The following is a 21,795-nucleotide window of genomic DNA, read 5'->3' on the forward strand; positions in this document are numbered from 1 at the left end:
CGATCGACGATCCGTTGTACGATTATTTTTAGGTAGATTTTGAAAAATTTCTAACCCATACAGACGAATGATGAAGTAATTGATTACATACAACTATTTAAAATTATATTGTTTGTATTACTTTGTAGACGACATAAGTATTACTCGATGATATACTAATTTATCCGCTAACTCGGAGTAGAGCAGCGTGGTGGATTAAGCTTCTATTCTTCTCCTACCTCCTACGTGGAGAAAGGCCCCTGTCTAGCAGTGGGATGTTACCGGCTGAATCATGAAACTAATTTTTATTCTTATTTCTATATGTGTTATGTCGTAAAAGAAACGTATAAAGCTAGTGAATGTTGTTTTTAAATTTAGATAAATATGTCTTTAAATAATTGGGTTTGCTCGCAAACGAAAAGAAAAACCGACTTTACTTACATCGACAAGTAATACAACGTAGGTAGACGAAAAAATAGTCGAAGTTAATACGCGTTATCAAAGAACATATAAGTAGTTATATTGAGAACCTTGTCCTTTTTTAGGACAAGTTATTAAAAAAAAAAAAAGATAAACAATATTCTATGACATTATTTATTTTACATTATTTCTTTAATTAGTTTAATTACCTTGCTGTGTGATTCAGATGTCACGACCTTCCAAATTATTTAAATACAATGCGTAGACCAACACGTTATAAATAAATAAACAGTGAGCCACGCAGTCATGATTTTATTTTCAGAAGACGGAATAAAACCAGGTAAATATTTTTTGAACTTCAATCATTCGTTCACACGCATATTAATATTTGTTGCGAGACTACGATAAGTACAACTTTAAAGATGTCACAATAACAATGATAGCTTACGTCTATAATGTCTGGCATGAAAATAAATGAGCTCTTAATCGTTTGTCATTTGACCGGGTAACGACTGTAATCTATGTACTGTTTTTAAATTTAGTACGTGTAGTACTAAGTAACGACATACAACGAAATTATGTAGGTATATACTTATTTCTAGTAATTATTACCTGTTGTTTGTTACTATAAAAATAATAGAACATACGAATGTATTTAATAACTTATAGAAATCGTAATAATTTACAAGTCATCTGTTTAATGAGTTAAATGATTAAAATCACGTCACGAAATCGGTGTTTGATTTGGGATCATTAAATATCATGGTAAGTCAAGCTTGACGCAAAACCATGTTGACGTAGGTATGATCTAAATTTTTACGACTGATTTGTTTTTAATAGCTGATTGTAATTAATTTGTCACATGTAAACAATTTCATTAGATTGAGGGCGCACGTGATTAACAATTTATACACTTAAGGAATACATTAAAATATACTATTACTTAAAATAATTTCTTATAATATGATACTTTGATAACCTTTGTTGTCTGATGTTTTAACTTTATTGTTCCTAAATAGATAAAGAAGCGATGTTTATTTCACATTTCAGTTTAATATACCCAATGAAAACAATCAAGTAGTAAATAAGAATCTTTGTAAATAAAAATACGGCGTAACTTTTTGAAAAATAGTAAGCATATACGTTTGAATTAGTGCAATAATGCATTGAAATGGGTCGTTGCCCGTTGGCCCAATAGCGTGTTTGTGAATGATTCACAGAATTTTAAGCGGATCGACGACTAGTATAGTTCATAATGTTAATTTATTTCAATCAGATCATGCAAATAACCTAATGTTTGAGTTTAAAAACCCGACTATGACGTAAGATTTGAACTCCCATTAGACGACGCATGGCTCTTGGCTATTGGTACTTTGAAATCGTTTTTATGTATGTTACTTATATTTCTTAGTATATCACAACATCATTAAAGTTGCTGCAAAATAATTATAATTGAATTAGAAGAAGAATTACTTTCAACCGATCTTAACGTGATAATTAAAATGATAGTTAATATAATAAAATAAAATAAAAATTAAATTAATTCTCAAGGTAGAGTATAAAAATAAAATTTCCAGTCTTTTCCTGATTGCGTCGTGTCACGCTCCAGAAATTTTTAATTGTGTATTTGTAAAACACGAAAAACGAAATAATTAAGTTAGAATGAACACGACGATACGGTTATTGTTATACCCAGATAAGGAGTATTTACAAAATATTTCGAGGAACATGACCATTAATCAGCTACTCGACATAGTCAGACTGAGGTCGGTGTGCGTTGCCGCATCCAAAAATACCACGGCATCGACCTTGTCTTCAGATACACGTATCGTGTTGTTTTTATTATTCAACATTTTTCGTGTGAACCATTAACGCCAAGGTGATGGCCAGACACCATCCCGTGAGTATATGATATTCCATTGAGTAAATAGTTTTACGTGATAAGACTAGAACAATATAGCGTGCAAACTACACGTTTAAAATAGTATTAGATAATTATATTTTCTATAATTAATGGACAAAAAAATTGGGATTCAAAATTATTGATAGATGACGTGCCTCTTGCTTAACACTATTCAATTATAAATACAACTGTTATAGCAAAGCGCTAACTGCAAATATTCACACGCATCGCCATCGTGGTCGATGCTGCTTTATAATAATCTGATAAAATAGTGTGCATACTGCAAAGTGATTTGTTGCACCGATTCATATCTAACGCTGCCGAGTTGAGTAGAACTTATTGGATATAAACATTAGGACAGTGAAAATAGCATTGATTTGTGATCAGAATGTAGAAGTCTTCGAAATTACTTCGTATGGCGCGCTGACGCTCGAAAAATGCCCGTTTGACGCAAATACGTTATCTATTTTGGAGAACTGCGTCAGAAACACTTATCTGTGTTCTGCAATCTAGCGGTCACCCAGTGTTATTACTCTCTGCTTAAGCTATAGCCCTTTGACTCTCATTTCATCTCATGTTTTTATTTATTGTAAATACTTCTTAACTTTTAAATTGCAGTTACAGAAAATATTTTTGCGACTCTACTAAAATCATGTAGCTATCTATACAATAACAATCACGGTTAGACGTAGATAAAGTATTATTGTATTAAATACGATCATACGATATTACCGATTTCTTAAGCCTTTTTAAGTAGTTTATATTACTTTTTTTACTTTCTTGTTGAATTAATTTTATGAAAAGCAAAAGTGCTCCGACTGATGGTAAGCGGATACCGTGTACGACACCTACGGCACCTGAAATTCCAGAAGCTCTGCAATTGCATTGTCGAATCGACCCTTGACCCTCCCCAGGAGGTCTGACTACTTTACTCACCACAATACTAATGACAGTATTATTTAGCTATTTTTTTTTTTTTTAGAAATAAGGTCCTTTTATTTGAATGTGCTGAGCAGACGCTCTAACAGAACGTGAACGCAAACATAACGAACGTTTGTGGTAAGCAATAGACTTAGTTTAATACCTAACTTGACTGACTAACTGAGGTAGGGCACGGCAGAAAATTTCATGCTCAAAATATGCAACAGCCCTACTGAGGTAGTACCTAGACCTTACAAAAGACCACAGCTAAATAATACTGTTTTCAAGCAGTATTGTGTTTCTGTCGGTGAATAAGAAAGAAAGAAAGAAAGAAAAGTTCTTTATTGGCCATTATCATTTAAAATATTAATATTACAATTAAGTTAGAAGGCCAACCAGGTCTCTGCCTCAGCATTGCTTAGCAGCAAATTGTTACTGCTAAGGCGCTGCTCTTCCGTCAGAGCCTGCATCGGCGACTTCAGACGCCAAACGCTACAAGAACATAATGTGCTTAATAAAAAGAGAATATAAAATAAAAATCAACGAAAGATAGACACGTAAAAAAAAAAAAAACTTAATAATGAGAAAAAAAAAAAATAACAGAAGTAACAATAAAAATATTCCAGAAAAAAAGAAAAGAAATATATAATAATATAACAGTCATACAGCCTGACTAGACTCACACAAAAGATGCTCACTCATATTTAACAGTCAAAGTAAATGTCAATAATATACTTATAGTAAATAATTAAAGAGATATATATGTAATACATAAAATAAATAATAACATTAAATCAATAAAATAAATAAATAAATAAATACATAAATAAGAAAACGTATACGGAGTGCAAGCTTCTGTCAAGGCTGTCACCAAAAACGCACACGTCCAGAGCGACAACCCGCTAACGCGAGAAAATGTCACGTCACTGTCATCAAATAAGAGTTACGACGACATATTTTGTACAAAAAATTGGTAATAAGGTGACAGAGCTCCTGGGAGGGATTGAGGATAGGGTCGGCAACGCGCTTGTGATGTTTCTGGTGTTGCAGGCATCTATAAGCTTCGGTAATCGCTTAACATCAGGTGAGCCGTACGCTTGTTTGCCAACCTAGTTGTATAAAAAAATAAAAAACTTTTGAATACTCGTACTCGCAATCAAATCAAAAACAACAAATGGTTTCGACCGCTGTAACCAATCATATGAATTGTACCATACAAAATTTTTAGCGAATGCGAAACTTGTGTACAAAGCTTTGCACTGATAGTACCGTACAAATTGAATCCAGTGGGGGTAGGTAGGCATCCTTGAAAAAGGGTTTTCAAGTCTACAACGAGGGAGGTACTAGAATGGAGGGCACTACGCTTCCCACCGTGGTTTCGTTCAACGTAGACGAGTAAAGCACTTTAAACGCTATCGTACATTTGGCGTAGTTTTACACGAAATTTTTTACGTGTAAAATAAAAGTTAGTGGAAACTTAAAAACACGAAATGTCTAACTGTAAATGTGCTTTTTATTAACACTGTTTATATTATACAATTTTATTACAATGTAAATTTAATTTTAATCTTTTTTTACTCTATTTACGTAACTTAATTTTTTCTTTTGTATTTTACACAATTATATTTCAATTGAATCTCAGTCAGTCAAAACGTGCTTATCATGCAATGAATATGCAATGATAATTAATTCGAGGTTCTCATTTTCAAAATTTCATCTCGTTTCGTCTCGCTGCTTTGTAATTATTGTTGCAAAACTGAATCATATCGTTCTATTTAAAATAAACAAGAATGCGAGGCTCATTCGTGGATCAATGCAGTATGTACTACAGAGTGGGTAATGTTTCATAATACTCTGAAAAATACTACGTGCAGCGTAATCTCGAGCAAAGCAGCCTGGGGGAGGGAGAAAACCTATCTGTCTTTATCACCCTTACGCTCCCCGTTTCCTCGGCTCTATTGATCGTCGTCTAGACTTGTTGATCACAGTGGATTCGGACGGAGGACGAATATACTGAAAATTTAGTTTTCAGTGTCGAATGTTGACCCCATAATAATTCTTTAATTGTAAAAAATGTTATTTTTACGAAATATGTTTAGGTTTTTGTTATGACGCCAAATGTTTCGAGATTAAAATGTGATAAAATACAAAAGACATACAATAGCATTTTCTTCAAATAGTGCGATGACGTACGCTTCGTTTGATAAATATCGATTTATGTCATTTACAAAAGTATTGACGTCATAAGGAGTATTATGTCTTCTAAAAAGTACTTATCCATTTATTAAGCCGCAGGTGCGTCAATAGTAGGTGTTGTATTTATAAGGTTGTCTTAAAGCTTATCATAATTATAAGATAAGAATTGACGCAAATGTCTGTCGCTTGGGGGTTTAATGCTATGGTCTAGATATTTAACAGCATAAATAGATAAATTATAATAGTTTGTATCAGCTTATTATTTATTATTACTATGCAATATACTTCTAGACTGGAAATAAGAAAATCGTTAATCTAAATAGAAAATCTGAGTCTTATCGTATAAGCTATGACGCCAATGATTATGGAAAGATAAAAAATAAACAAAGAATTTGTTAACTTTATAAGTCTATCCGGATCTAGAGGGAAGGTGAAGTGACCCTCAGTATCACTTTGTCAAAGATATGTATTTGGACACAGCGTCGGATCACAAAAAACGGTACAGATAATTTGATATAAAGGACTCAATATACATAGATTTAAGACCTTAATACATAGGGCGTTCGGCTACTAACTACTTTCCTTCTAATAAAGGGGTTCTGTAGGTGTAATAGATTACGTTTCACGTGAAAAAATGCTAACACTTTTTAATAATTTTAACTTTGTCTATATAATACGAGCTATAATATACGAGCTACTCTGGCAGGTATTTCTGCATAAACATCCAATGAGCGCGTAAGCACGGCTGTGATTTACAATAAATAGGTAACATTCTCAGAGGAAAATAATCCTTTCAAATAAGTATTTCTTTAGTTATGTTCGTCAGTTAGTAATCATTTTCCCTTTTAAGGCGTGTTTACGTGCTCATGAGCGGTATCGTGCAGAACGAGTCTATCGAAGTAAAAGTCAAATTTAAAACACCTGCAGAACCTCCTTTGAAGGAACGTAGCTAGGGCTCGAACACCTGTATGTAATAAATATGCTATACGTATAGAGCTGAATTACACTACATATTTACTATTAAAATGTAAAAACAAACGACTAGTTTTTAAAACGTTAATTAAAATTAATGTCCTAATATAGTAACATTCATTTTATGTTAATTCACTGTCGTAATTTTGTAGATATAAAACCTAAGTTTTGTAGGTTAACGGATATGTTAATAAAAATTACTTACGACCTCCATTTGGACATCTTGTTAACTCGGAAACACATATGTACATAAAGTGTTGCTAACATTTCCTGGTACTATTCACGTCTGTGTAGTTTTGACCGTGATATACTTAAATGGTATTTCATAACGCTACTTCTTCCGTAGATAATAATTTAGTTTCCAATATTATTAGACCAATAAAAATATAGTAAATTATTAAATCAATAAAAGTATATAACTGGTCTATTTACTGTTATTTTGGTTTTAAAGTTTGATATTAGTCGAAACTACTTTATATTTTTAGCATTTATTAACTGCAAGAATGAGTATAAATATGTATAAGTAGTTGCATTATTTTTTTGCGATTTAAATAATTCGTTGAAAATGATTTCGTTGAAATATAGTACGAATATTAAAATTACATATAATTTAGGTAAATATTAAGTTTATGGAGTTTTTTTATCGCACTTTCTTATAACAAGTATTGTGTTTATAATTATTAAATTAAAATACTTGGCTTAGGTAGATATGCTACAAAAATCCTATATTTTAGAGTGCAAAACATTTTATGTTTAGTCCAAACGTCGCTATGAGAACCTGTACGAAGGTAGACTTTTTATAACCCAAGAGCCCGTGAGGGCCATACCTTCGTCATTTTATAAAAGCTGAACGTTTTTCAGCGCATGCTCCCAACACAGGTTGAAGCAATGGCCAAATATGAATTTCAACTCATGGTTACTTTGACAGATACTAGGCATCGAAGGCGTACAAAATGGCAACTAACTTACGTCATTTCTTATGCGTAATTTTTTAATATTCTGTTTAAAGTAATATTAGATATAACGTTAACCAGAGCCACAATCTTTTGTAACTAAACTTACGCCATAGTATAAAACTGAACTTCATACGTGTCACTTGGGTACTTATTAGAAGATTTTTCTTCAGTAGCCGGTCAATTTCGATAGCTCCAATCCCGACCTAGACAAACATTTAGGTTGGCCGTGGGTGTGAATGCGAAGTAATTTTATACTCCTTTGATACCTGGTATCTGCCAAAGTAACCATAAGCTTAACTTCATGTTTTTGCCATTGCTTGTATCGGTATAAGTAGCATGCACTGAGAAAATTTCAGCTTTTATGAAATGACGAAAGTCTGGCCCTCCTGGGCTCTCGGTCTATTACTATTACGGTCTATTATTATTATATTAGTTATTAGTCGGTCCCAGGAGCAGCGTATCTTGTCAACTCAATCGCATAAAATTAGGTTGCGCCTCATACCACTTATTAGTAACTTGGTCGGCGGCCTCACTTTACATCACAGACTTATATAAAATGAATAACATTTTTAATGTCTTGTAGTTTGACCCTTTCTTTATTATATATTATTAAAATTAAAGGAAACAATTTTTTTTTTATTACCTTTGTAGATAAATAGTTTTTATTTTAACGTTATACAGAAATGTTGATTATAAATTATTATTTAGTATTGTATATGCTGTGTTGCTGTGTGGTTACGGCATCAAAGAATATAGCCACCCCCTCTCTTTCCGTGGCTGTTGTAAGAGGCGATTAAGGGATAACACAGTTCCACTACCATCTTGGAACTTAAAAAGGAGATGGCGGGATAACCTTCCAATTGCTGGCTTTGAAATACACAGATGGCGCGAACTTGTGGTGGCCGATGTTCAGCAGTGGACTGCGATGTGATGATGATTATGATGATATAGTATTGTATAAAAATTTATAATTAACGATAGCTTTTTTTACAAAGAATAACTGAATCTAACCAGAGTAGATATATATCTACTCTGGTTAGATTCGGTAAATCTTTGTTTTTAACCGACTTCCAAAAAAGGAGGAGGTTCTCAATTCGACTGTATTTTTTTTAATGTATGTTACATCAGAACTTTTGACTGGGTGGACCGATTTCGACAATTTTTTTTAAATCGAAAGGTGGTGTGTGTCAATTGGTCCCATTTAAATTTATTTGAGATCTAACAACTACTTTTCGAGTTATATTTAATAATGCGTTTTTACTTGACGATTTTTTCGTCGACCTACGTTGTATTATACCACATAACTTTTTACTGGATATACCGATTTTGATAATTCTTTTTTTGTTGGAAAGAAAATATCCCTAGTTTGGTTCCATGATAATGAAACCAGGATCTGATGATGGGATCCCAGAGAAATCGAGGGAAACTCTCGAAAATCCGCAATAACTTTTTACTGGGTGTACCGATTTTAATAATTTTTAATTTAATCGAAAGCTGATGTTTATCATGTGGTCACATATAAATTTTATCGAGATCTGATAACTACTTTCTGAGTAATCTTTGATAACGCGTATTACTTGACTATTTTTTCGTCGATCTACTCGTCTATCGTCTTGTATTACTCGTCGATGTAATTGAAGTCGGTTTTTTTTCGTTTGCGAGCAAACACAATTATGTGAAATTATTTTTATTTGCCTAAACCTGCAAATCACAGTTACAAATGTACAATACTGTTTGGATATTTTATTTTTGAAGTTTATGTGAGTTAACAAATATCTATATTTTTTAAACTGTAAAAATAATATGACGAAAATTTAATAATGTAAACATATAAAAAAGTAAATTATTCAACTGTCAACAAGTCACGGTAAATCTTATCCCGAGTCATCGAGCGTCACTGTTCCTACACTAGCGGTTCAATAACATTAGGTCATTGACCCACTAACAGGTGACCGTGCACTATAAAAAAAGTGTATGCTACACGATAATGCTTATGTACCTACTGTAAAGTACGTCATATAGGATGTTCGAATTCTAACTGCGTTTGTTCAAATGGGAGATCACGTTCCGTGTGATAAGAAGTTCCTGGAACTTTTCAAAAATTTATTTTGTGTTAACATTCAAGCTACTCTGGTAACGTACTTTTGCATAAGCGTCCAATACAACTTTTTAGCAATAAAAAACGTCAATAAATTGATATATTAATACTAACTGCCGCATATAACTAAAGAACTGCATATGGGAACGAATTATTTTTCTCGTAGAATGTTTTTCATTGTAAATTATAGTTCTTATGCACTCACGAAAGGTATCATGCGGAACGAGACTATCAAAGTGGCTTGTTTATTTAAACACTCAAATTTTGAAAAAGTGCTAGGGTTGTTTTTTCACGTGGAATGTTATTTATTAAACCTACGCTTTAGTCTGTAATATCCCACTGCTAGGCATAGGCCTCTTTCCTCATGTAGGTAAAGGTTTAGAGCTTAATCCATCACGCTGCTCTAATGCGGGTTGGCGGATATATTCTCTACTATGAGTAATGATCGCTATCAGGTATAACCGACAGCAACCGGGACCGACGGCCTAACGTGCTCTCCGAGGGACGGTATGAACACCCACAAGGACTGCACAAACACCCAGACCACGGCTAACATCTGTATAGCCAATACACGTTTGTCATGTGCGAGGATCGAACCTGCAACCGCCAGGGCAACAGCCACAAACCAGTGCTGTAACCGTTGCGCAAACGCGTCGTCATTAAACCTACAGAACTATCTATTTAAATGAACACAGTAAGGAGTCGAACACGTTATATAAATTATTATCTGAACCATGTGATCAAAAGTGACTTAAATACGTTCATTAAACAGCAAAATTTAAATATCTTATTGTCACATACCATCAAACGTATTTAAACTTTTATCCTGCTTTCAATTACGAAACCGACAAAATATTATTTATTGTTTATAAAGTGAAAGAAGAGTTAATGCCAATAATTAAATAACAAATGCGTTACTAGCAGTAATAGTCAGTTAAAAGATATCTTAGAAATCGTCTTTCGCATGAATTGGCAAAGAATTCATCTCTCGTATTGTGAGCTAATATCATTAATCATGTCTCGTTATTAACTCGGAATTTTAAACGAAAGTTCTTATAATTCTTCTTTTAATTGGGTCGTATATACGAAACTTTTAATTATATTTTGATTTTAATTGAGTTGGCTCGAAAACGAAAAAAAAAAACTATAGTTCAATTTACATCGACAAGTTATACAATGTAGTACTTAGGTAGTCAAAAAATATTCTAAATATCTAATATTATATTTTAAATATCGGTATACCTAGTAAACAGTTATGAAGTAACACACATTAAAAAAAACAGTTGAATTGAGAACCTCCACCATTTGTTGGTCAGCTAAAAAATAAAAATTACAGATGTAACTGAGGTAGGGTATACCAGGAGTTCCGGGGGGGGGGGGGAATTGGGAGTTAGCTCGGCAACGCGCTTGCTATGGTTCTGATATTGCAGGCGTCTATAAGCTACGGTAATTCCTTACCATCAGGGGAGTCGTATGCTTGTTTGTCGACCTAGTTGTATAAAAAAAAGACGACGTACATATACGAAGAAAAACCTATATCTTAATGATTATGATTATATTTAAAACGTAGCAAGATAACACGTTCAATTATTTTTGGGTATCTTAATATTTATGTCTCTTTGTTTTTTTTTATCACACGTTAAAATAAAGTTCCGTTATTACTTTTCTTTTCACAAACGCGCTGACCACAGCATTTTATTGTCCAGAGAGAACACAGTCATCATTCGTGAAGTTTTATGACGGTAATAATTTTTATATTTGTAACCTTATGAAAGAAATCCGCTAGCCATCATAAAAAAAAAAACGTGATCGGGTTACTTTATTACTGTAACACCTTGAAACTTCACTTTGATTGCAAGAGACGTATGTATGCAGTTCTTCATATTTTTCGCCCTATTACAAGAAATACTTAAACAAACACAAAGCACAATATTATATAAACAGTATTTTATTAATGAAAGTTTTAAAATTGTAAATCGAAGTACATACATTCCAATTAATTATTTCCGTATAATTTCTAACGAATGTTATTTGTACTAGGTCGTTCAATAAGTCCCAAGACTAACCTGGAAATGGCGCATATATTAAAAACTCTTTTGATTTTTAAAAAGTAATGGCTATCAATACAAGAATATGTGTCAAATTTTTAAAAATGGAACAATAAAATTATTGATTTTGAAACATTTATGTGACGCTACGGTTGTAATTTCGATACAATGGAAAAAAACGAGTTTCGCGCGTTGATAAAACATTGTTTTTTAATGGGAAAAAATACCGTTGAAGCACAGCAATGGCTTATAAAATGTTATGCAGGATCAGTTCCCTCTAAAGCAACCATTTGTCGGTGGTATGCCGACTTCAAACGCGGTCGCATGGACACCAATGATGGGGAACGCTCAGGTCGTCCAAATGAAGCAGTGACTCAACAAAATATTAACCAAGTCCTCAAAATTGTATTGGAAGATCGGAAGGTAAAAGTGCGAGAGATAGCCGAGATAGTGAAGATTTCAGCTGGTAGTGTTTTCACTATTTTACATAAAAATTTGGCCATGAAAAAGCTTTTTTCTAAGTGGGTGCCGCGTTTGCTTACAACTAATCAAAAGGAACAACGTATCAATGATTCAGAGCGATGTTTGGCGCTGATGAATCATAATAAAAAGGATTTTTTACGTCGGTATGTAACAATGGATGAAACCTGGATATACCATTTCACTCCGGAATCCAATCGGCAGGCAGCGGAGTGGAGAGCGGCTGGTGAAAGCCGCCCGAAGCGTCCAAAGACTCAGAAATCGGCCGGTAAGGTTATGGCGTCTATATTTTGGGATGCGCATGGAATACTTTTCATCGACTACCTTGAAAAGGGGCAAAATATAAATAGTGACTATTACATGTGCTTATTGGAGCGATTAAAGTACGAGATTGCGGATAAACGGCCTCACATGAACAAAAAGAAAGTGGTATTTCACCAGGACAACGCGCCTTGTCACAAGTCCGTGAGAACGATGGCCAAAATTAACGAATTGGGCTTCGAATTGCTTCCTCATCCCCGTTATTCGCCAGACTTGGCACCCAGCGATTACTGGCTGTTTGCAGACCTCAAAAAAATGCTTCAGGGTAAGAAATTTGACTCAAATAGTGAAGTTATCGCAGCAACGGAGGTTTATTTTGAAACCAAAGACAAATAGTTCTACACACATGGGATAGAAAAGTTAGAAAAGCGTTGGAGGGACTGTATCGCTCTTGGAGGAGACTATGTTGATGATAAAAAATTAATTTTATAAAAAAGACCTTTTTTTAGTACTTAGTCTCGGGACTTATTGAACCACGTGTTATATAGCGAATGTTATTAAATGCAGGTTAAAAATTTAAATCATATAAAAATTAATAACAACTTATATATATATATATATGGGCCTTTCTCTACTAACAGGAAAATCATTGTCCAAGCACTTTTTTTTAGTTTGACTATATTAATGCATAGTTTTATTTATGAAAACACATAATATACAACCTGTTATTTATGGAGCCAAGCTTAATCTTTAGTTTATAATCATAATCATTTCATAAATTCGCTCTAAAGGCCACTAAAAACAGTCCTCTGTTATGTCCTAATTCCGGATCGAGTATGATTCGGTTCGGTTTTTATTAGTTGTATTTAAAAATGTAAAATCTTATAACTCTATAAACATAAAGAATAATGAATGCATGTGAACAGAAAACAATTATAATTTTAGAGAATTTTTTAGTACTAAAAACTAGTGTTCGAATTTTGTCCCAAACATTTTTGAACAGTCCTCTGTCACAATTTGAATATCGCGCCACAAAAATATTAAACACTATTGTGGTTACATTTCGCGTGAAACAGAACGTTAACAGTGTGAAGTTTGCTCGGTCGTCATGCTAAAGAAGTCGCCGCCATTTTGCGCAGTGACAACTCCGCGTTTGTGTGAGAGCCACGTCTCTGCAATGTTGAGTAAACATTCCTCTGGTAAGTCTATTTTACGGTGTTTTATGTGTTATAATTATATTTATTTAACTAAAAAATTGCTGAGTGTGATAATTTATAGCTGTCTCTGTATTATGAAGTAATATTTAAACTGATACGTGGTATGACATTTTTTACGTAAAAATAACAATCCTCTGTGCAACAGCCCTCTGGAAATTTATAACACAGAGGAATGTTCAATGTGACAGAGGACTGTTTTATTTGATGTCCGTGTATTTTATGAATATTCTTTATAGTCTAAACTAACCTACTGCTTGCCGATAGCCTATTTTTTTCTTACAGTATAGCCTGTCACGGTAATTCAGGTATTTTGTTTTCTATTATTATGGATTTTGGAATATATAATAATACGTACCTAGTAACTACCTGTTTTTAAACTCTTACTTTTTTTTTTTTAATATTGAAAGTATGTTTGATTGTTTTAGTATTGCCGCAATGCCCCCAAAGAAGAAACCTAAAACTAAGAAGAAATAAAAGAGCACAACAAAATTGCAGAAAGATTAAGATATCAACGGCTAAAAAATTACCCTGTAAAAAGAGATCAATTGAAAGAAAAAGAACGACGAAAGTACCAAAGAAAGAAGGGAAAAGGTACAAGAAAACCAATTAAGGATATGAGTCGACGTGAACACAAAGCTGTGACTAAAGACCGGAGAAAGCACTGTGCTACCTATCGTGCAAAAAAAAAGCTTTGAAAGAAATTACAAACAATTTTGTACGACAAAATACGCCTGAATCCGAGGGTTCTTCTTCTTCCGAGGTCTTGTGTACAAGTTATGGCGAAGCAAAGATAGTTGTATATCTTATAAAACAATTCAGAAATCAGCACGTCAATCAGTTTTTAGTACCCAAGCTTCGGACTCGTAAAGACAAAATTTCATCTGATTGCATAAACACTGTACGAACCTTCTATGAAAATGATGACGACAGCAGACTTGGCGCAGCAAAACGAGAATGCCTAACCAGAAAAGGGATTAAAAACAGAAAAGATATCTATCGGATAGTATCGCAAATTTATACAAGAGGTTTCAAGCTGAACATTTTAAAATAAGCTACACGACGTTTTGTCGTCTACGTCCTTTCTAGGTCATAACACTAAATGTAAACGATCCTGACACGTGCCTGTGCATAAAGCACGTGAACATCGATTTGAAACTGTCAGCATTGCACAGGCGAAGAATTTTGACTTACAATAGTCACACTGCTCTGCTTTAAAAGACATGTAATCGCTATGACGAGCTATGTTTTTCACGAACCTGCCAACGCTGTATTGACAATAATCCTGACTACAGGGAGTTTGATGACAGCAAGCCTATTGAATTTAAAAAATGGATATCCGAGAAACAAACTTATAACGACCCCAAGACCAAGAATGCTCGAACAGTTACCAAATACCGAAAGAAAACGTTCATGGTTCGCCCTCGAGAACTAATAGAAGAGCTGCATGAGGATTTGGAAGCCTATTATCAACACGAGAAAAAAAGACGCTATCATACATATGGATTTTTCAGAAAATTGTTGTTCCAAATACGGTCGTGATTACATCTTGGTTAAATTTCTAGTAAGAAACACTAAAGGTTATCTGGAAGAAATCGCTATTTAGCGATAAGATCGCCTTTGTACATCTTGTATTGTATCTTTCTTTATATGTGTCTGTATTTCGGTGTACATTAAGAATAAATAAATTAATAAATAAAAACAAACACTGAATATTGTTATGTTGCAGTAATCTATAAGATAAACACAGAAGAGGGCGAACTAACACTAACCTTCTTAAAAATTGTGATGACAAAGGACACACATTCAGAGTCGATGAAAATGATGTTTCTGATGTGTCCTTTTACCAAGTATTAAAGAAGTTGCCAAACCCAGATATTGCCCTAAAAGGAAAACGAATATTTTTTAATTTAATATACCTGTACCTGTTTTTGAGAAATAAGTCTGCATTGATAAGTAAACAAGGCTGATTCTTAGTACCTTAGTTACCTTAGAGAGCTAAGCTCGCAATTTGTTCCTGATAAATATAAGTATTTAAATTCTGTATGTGATACAGTATTCAATAAAGAAGAGAATTTATTTGATTACATTTAATAATTAATATTATTGTGTTTTTCTTCATATAAACATTGACGTAAACTGTTCTCTGGGTGGAAAAAAACAGTCCTCTGGGTGGCAAAACAGTCCTCTGCCGCATTTTTTTACAAAATTGCCTATAATTCGAAAAATAAGGAAAAATTACAATTGTTTTTTGTTTATATGTATTTATATTATAACTATCTATCGACTTAGCGTATTATATTTTTAATTTTCTAGAAAAATAGGGTCGGGACAACTGTCAATAGACGAGTTTCCTGTTAGTAGAGAAAGGCCCATATATATATATATATATATATATATATATATATATATATATATATATATATATATATATGATTTTGTATCAGTCTATGAGGAAGTTTCATACGAATTATTCCAGGAAACGATTATAATTGGTCGATAAACCGTGCGTTTTACACACATAATTGTTTTATAGGAATACGCTAAGCTTCGAATGGCATTGAAAATTTCTCAAGATAGGGTATCTAGAAGAGGACTATTGACTTAACTCGATTTGCTCGGCAAGGGCCTCAATGACGTAAATACACGTACGTAATGGTCCTATCAACACAATCGGGTCAATGTCAGTGACTGACCGGCATCTACACATTACTTACCGTCTCTGTTTTCAAATATCACACTTATTATAAATGGTTAATGTTTATTTTAAAAACGCGCATTCGCAAATTGATTATTGAATACTGTAACAGACACAGCCGTAGGGGTATCAGAAATAGAAACAGAAACATTGGATTAGAAATGTTGAAATCGCTGCATTGCCGACATATTTCACGTATAACCGTAAACATTGCTATACCTAAGAGTAAAGAAACACGATTAATACATCTATTCTGCTTTGAAAAAAAGCTGAAGGTAATTTCGTGTTTTCAATGCGCTTATTCAAGAAGTAAACGTAATTACTTCTGATTTCAAAAAAGGCGAAAATGTATGAATACTCACACATATATGGTCACAAATAATTGTGGTATTAATGTGAATATAAACTTTGGAAATGTGTAATTAAAATTCTTAAAAGTAGTTAGTAAGTCAATAGTCAAATACTTCTGTTGCATGTAGTCATTACTTGGCAAAACCAGGCTGGACGAACAATATACATACTCATATATATTTTATCATTATGTTAGTTAGCAAAAGTCATTTCTATTTTATTTATAGGTAAGTAATGCAAGAAACGAGATTATATCCTACTTTGATACGTCTTGTGTAATCAAACTAACAATTACATTTTGTGTTATTAAAATTAATAAAGCCGTTACGCTACGTGCAGAAATGTCGTTAACGTAATGTCTAAATAAAATTGGCCCGGTCTCTAAATGATATACATAATTACTTATATAAAACATGTAACATTTCTTGAGAAAGATAGATTGGTAAAAACTGCCAGACGCCAATCTTACGACGATCAAAAGATATTAAAGGATTTTATAAGTAAAATTACCACAAGTGATAAAAACTTACGCTTACACTTCAGCCTATAATATCCCACTACTGGGCATAGGCCTCTTTCCCCATGTAGGAGCCGCCACGCTGCTCCAATGCGGGTTGGCGGATATATTCCTTACTATGAGTAACGATCGCTATCAGGTGTACATGATAACAACCGGGACCGACGGCTTAACGTGCTCTCCGAGGCACGGTGGGGAGACCCAATAGGACTGCACAAATACCCAGACCACTGCGAACACCTGTATGGCCAATACAAATGTTTGTCATGTGCGGGGATCGAACTCGCAACCGCCAGCGTAACAGGTATTATCCATGGCTGTGTCCAATGCAATAGAATTAGTTCAATAACTATCTTGACTGACTAACTGAGGTAGGGCACAGCAGGAAATTTCGTGCTCAAAATAAACTAAAGTTTTAAAACTAAAAAAACTTAAGTTTTATAATTTTTCAGTTTTTTGTTTACAATTTATATTTTGAATACGATTTCAGCATTCCTTTTATCTTGAAAGACGATATAAGGTAACGCTAAAACACGATCTCAAAAATAGCTTTCTCCTCGGTAAATTTTTATTGAAATGACGAGAAGTTTAATCATGTTCATCGCGTCAATTGGCTCAATCGCTGCAAACCAAGTGACGCTCGTCCTGACGTCAGCGCCTCTTTGTCTGTATGGAAACAGCAAATCACCAAATAACTGTTTTGTTCCGTTACAAATAAAATTGCGATACATATTCATTTGCAGACCAAAAAATTGTAGATTTGCCGATTTATATACTTATGATTGCACTAAATGAGGGTTTAAGTAGTTGTATTTACGAAACATAATTTGACTGACATTTTTTACTGAAAGTATTTTTATGACGTAGGAAAAAAGATTAAGAAATAAAGTTTTTTTTTTATTAAAATAATGTTTGTTTTTTTTTACAGGTAGCAATTAAGATAATAGATAAATCACAATTAGACGCCAGTAATCTTCAAAAAGTCTACCGGGAAGTGGATATCATGAAGAGGCTGGACCACCCTCATATTATTAAGCTTTATCAAGTAAGTTTGCCACAACAATATAAATAGTTGTAATATCCGAGTTTAAGTATTATTTCCTGAGATAGCCTTCCATTGTAAGATGCTACAATGGTGATAAATAAGTATTATTAGTTTTTTTTTTTATTTAGTAGATACATTTTTATCTTATTTATTAACCTAAATTCACTAGCATTTTTTTTACTTTGCTACTTTTTGCAGCTATAGGCTGAAAGTCTCAGTCCTATAATGCCCTATATCACAATCGACAATTCATAGTTGAATTAAATTATATTTTTAATTTCTATTTTAATCTTAAAATATGAATTATCTAGGCTACTTCTAGCAAAAAAATAAATTAATACTTCCAACATTTGGAGTCGATACATATACTTTGAAAATTTTCTACTGAATTTAAATTTTATTATTATTTTCTTACTCTTTTCTTCATTTCGAACATATTCCACCAGAAAATGTCAGATATCTTCTGCAACACCACAAATATCACAGTTAGGTGAACTAACCTTTACCATCCATCCAAATTATTTCAGAGGAACGTGTCCAGAACGAAGTTTTTAAGTCATTATAATTTTTTGAGGGGTTAATTTTGAATCAGAGAACTACGGGATACGAGAAGGCTTACATTGTATGGTTTTGAACCAGATTCCTTTACTTTTTGATCTCTCGTCAAAATTTCTCAAAATCTGTCGAAGCAGTGTTAAACTCATAGTCTAATTTCCATAACTCATAATTCGGAGGAATTTCGTAATTCTGAGAATTGAAAATAATTCGGAAAACGGCTTTAACTCTGTAAGCCACTGTTTTTGAATTTAACGAATTGTTTAAATCAATTAGTTAAATTAAAAAAAAATTGAGCTCAAAATATTATTGATGTATGATGTTGATGTATAATATGATGTGATACCTCTTGTATGAATTAAACAATCCAGTTGGATTTTGCGAGCTAGGCATAGTTTTTTAAATGCAATAATATTATTCGAGTCGATCGAGTAAAATATATATATTTATTTGGAACTTTTAAAAGTCATTACATGATTTTTTTAAGTCACTGAACGTGTTACTACTCTTTTCAGTATGTAATTAACCTTCTCTTATCTGAAAATTTTATCTTAGTCTAACGCTTTCAAGTATTTCTTACGATCGATTTTTTTTACAGTTCTGATCGGCTGCCCTAGGACACACCCCCCTATATTGAGAGCTCATACACGGTGGAGGTTCTCAACAGGTTGCAAAGTATTCCTCTTTATAGTAACCTGACGCGCTCGAGTAAATCCCGAAATTCCGTTATGGGCTCCCCCTACTATTTTCATACTTTACAATTTAATAACGCGAAAGAGGGAATAGTGTGCGCTAAAAAAAATTATACATTTAACTGAGGTAGTGCACAGCAGGAAATTTCCTGCTCAAAATATAGAGCAGCGCGTCTGCGGTAGTACCTCGACCTTACAGAAGATCACAGCTAAATAATACTGTTTTCAAGAAGTGTTGTGTTAATGTGGTGAGTAAAGTGAGCAGAGCTCCTGGCGAGGTCGCGATTCGGTGGTAAAGTCGGCAACGCGCTTGCGATGCTTCTGGTGTTGCAGGCGTCTATACGCTACGTTAATCGCTTACCAGTGTTACCAGAAATTTTTGTCCGTCTGATCGACAGTGCCGTTAAATTATCGTATTTTCGGAACAATTATCGTACACCTAAGAAAAAAAAAATCAAATTCAAGTTTTAAAGTAAATTGCATTGAATAACTGTTTTCAAATTTCAGTCGGCCAATAAAAAAGGATAGTTCCTTCAAATTCATAATTTGTGGAGAAATCGTTGCGTTTCAGTATTCGGTAGGACAGACAGAATTATCGTACATATCGCGTACGATCCTAGGGTACGATTGTATATCGTACGTAGGCATAAAATTATCGTACGATAATTATCGTACGTTTGGGATCACTGTCGTTTACTATCATTTTAGCCGAACGCTTGTTTGCCGACTTAGTTGTATAAAAAAAATATCACGTTGAAAAGTTCTTGAATTTAATGGATTTAAGTGCTTAGATTTTTTCACAACCCTTATCAATATTTGTAAACTAAAAAAATATCATGTCTTATATAAACGTAATAGTATAACAAATTAAAAATCCAAGTAATAATGTTATATCTGCAAAAAGCTTGATATATCACTAGTTAAAAGTTACGGATTTACGGATAATCTGTATACCATAGTGACATCGAAAAATAGGTCACAGCATACCGTATTACGCTAATTCCTGCATCTGGACTGGAACAATAGCATTGTTTGATTCGTTTAGTAACCAGCATGAATGAATTGAACATTCAAAGGTACTTTTGTATGCGTTGGTTTACTAAACGATTTATCGAATAGTAAGTAATATAAAATAACAAATTTAATTTTGTATTCCTTAAGTAAATTCTTACTTTAAAACTGCATATCACTGCCCTTATCCCACTTATGTAGGGTCGGCACAACATGATCTCTTACTTCGTCCCAATTATTCGTCACTTCAGCGCTTACTCCTTTCTTTCTCATGTCCTCACTCAAACCATCCACCGCTTTTTTGGCCTGCCGATCGCTCTTCGTCCTTCGACATTCATTCCTAACTTGCTTCTACCAATATAGCTTTCATCCCTCCTAATTACATGCTTATACCACGCTATCCTACTGCTCCTCATTTCCTTCATCACGGATGCTACTTAAAACTTCCCCTTATATTCTCATTCTAATTTCTAAATCGATCTTTTTTCGTCACTCCACACATCCATCTCAGCATTTTTATCTCGGCTACGTGCACTCTAAACAAACGAATTTGAATGAAAAGTTACTTGACCATATTGTAGGAGTACATTATAAATAATTAGTCGCAATATTTAAAAGTCTGCCAGATTGAATTTAGAGTGACGTCACTTTATTTTTCGAGTAATTCTCAGCTAGCCCTTTTATTTAATAGCTATACTGTAGGAGTGCATTAAAAATAACTACTCCGCCATTTTAGGTGTCCCGCCATATTGAATTTAGACTGACGACACAGCCAACCAAATATGCTATAGCTATAACTATAGCACGTTTAGTTTGGATGACAATACATGGCTATATTTTAATGGGCGAAAACTGATCAGCCAGAATCGTTTAATTGAAGCGGGGGCCGCGAGCGGAAAGCTAGTAAATAATAAAATAAAACCAAGGTCTCGATATCAATATTTCTGTAACTTAATTTCAAAATGAAATTCCGAAATACTTGCGAATATTTGGACGTATTCAATTTATTTTGTAATTAGTAATTGAATATTTACTTAAACGTATAACCTTCGACTCGCCTCGTAGAACACGTTAAGTAAACACTTATTGAATCATTTTAACAAACAGTTTTACCTTTTTTTTTAGTACATCACTTCCCAAAGGTTAACAGAAGCTTATTATTAAGATTCATTATTCTATTGCATAGTTTGTTTGTTTTATTTTTTTAATTTTTCCTAGCTTTAAATTAAATACTCAGTAATGGAAGTGCCAACGGTTAGTGTTTAGACCTACGAACTACAGTTAAATCACGACAGCTCTTAGGTATATTTTTGATTTTATGATTCAAAGAAACTAAAGTCGTGTATTATGCGGACTTTGATAAAAATATTTTTTCGCGAATTCACAATTTTCTCAAAATTGGTTAGTGACATATTAAAATCTAGATACAATATTTGTTATAATTATGTTTCGTGCATCCATCATATCCAAGGAAGTAT

The 21,795-nt window shown here is 33.4% G+C and overlaps 1 protein-coding gene and 1 long non-coding RNA gene across 2 annotated transcripts in view; both read left to right on the top strand.

Annotated features, from left to right (window-relative positions):
* The window catches only part of LOC123660786 (serine/threonine-protein kinase SIK2), a 56,338-nt gene that overhangs the window by 2,330 nt on the left and 32,213 nt on the right, over positions 1–21,795 (top strand). The window contains exon 2 of the mRNA XM_045595824.1: positions 17,943–18,059. Coding sequence (XP_045451780.1) covers positions 17,943–18,059 — 117 coding nt within the window. The remainder of the gene's footprint in view (positions 1–17,942; positions 18,060–21,795) is intronic.
* LOC123660787 lies at positions 13,195–13,906 on the top strand. Its single transcript, XR_006744245.1, has 2 exons — positions 13,195–13,433; positions 13,877–13,906. It is a non-coding gene; the product is annotated as an uncharacterized LOC123660787 (long non-coding RNA).

Source organism: Melitaea cinxia, chromosome 16 (assembly GCF_905220565.1).
Source record: "Melitaea cinxia chromosome 16, ilMelCinx1.1, whole genome shotgun sequence".
Classification (NCBI taxonomy): domain Eukaryota; kingdom Metazoa; phylum Arthropoda; class Insecta; order Lepidoptera; family Nymphalidae; genus Melitaea; species Melitaea cinxia.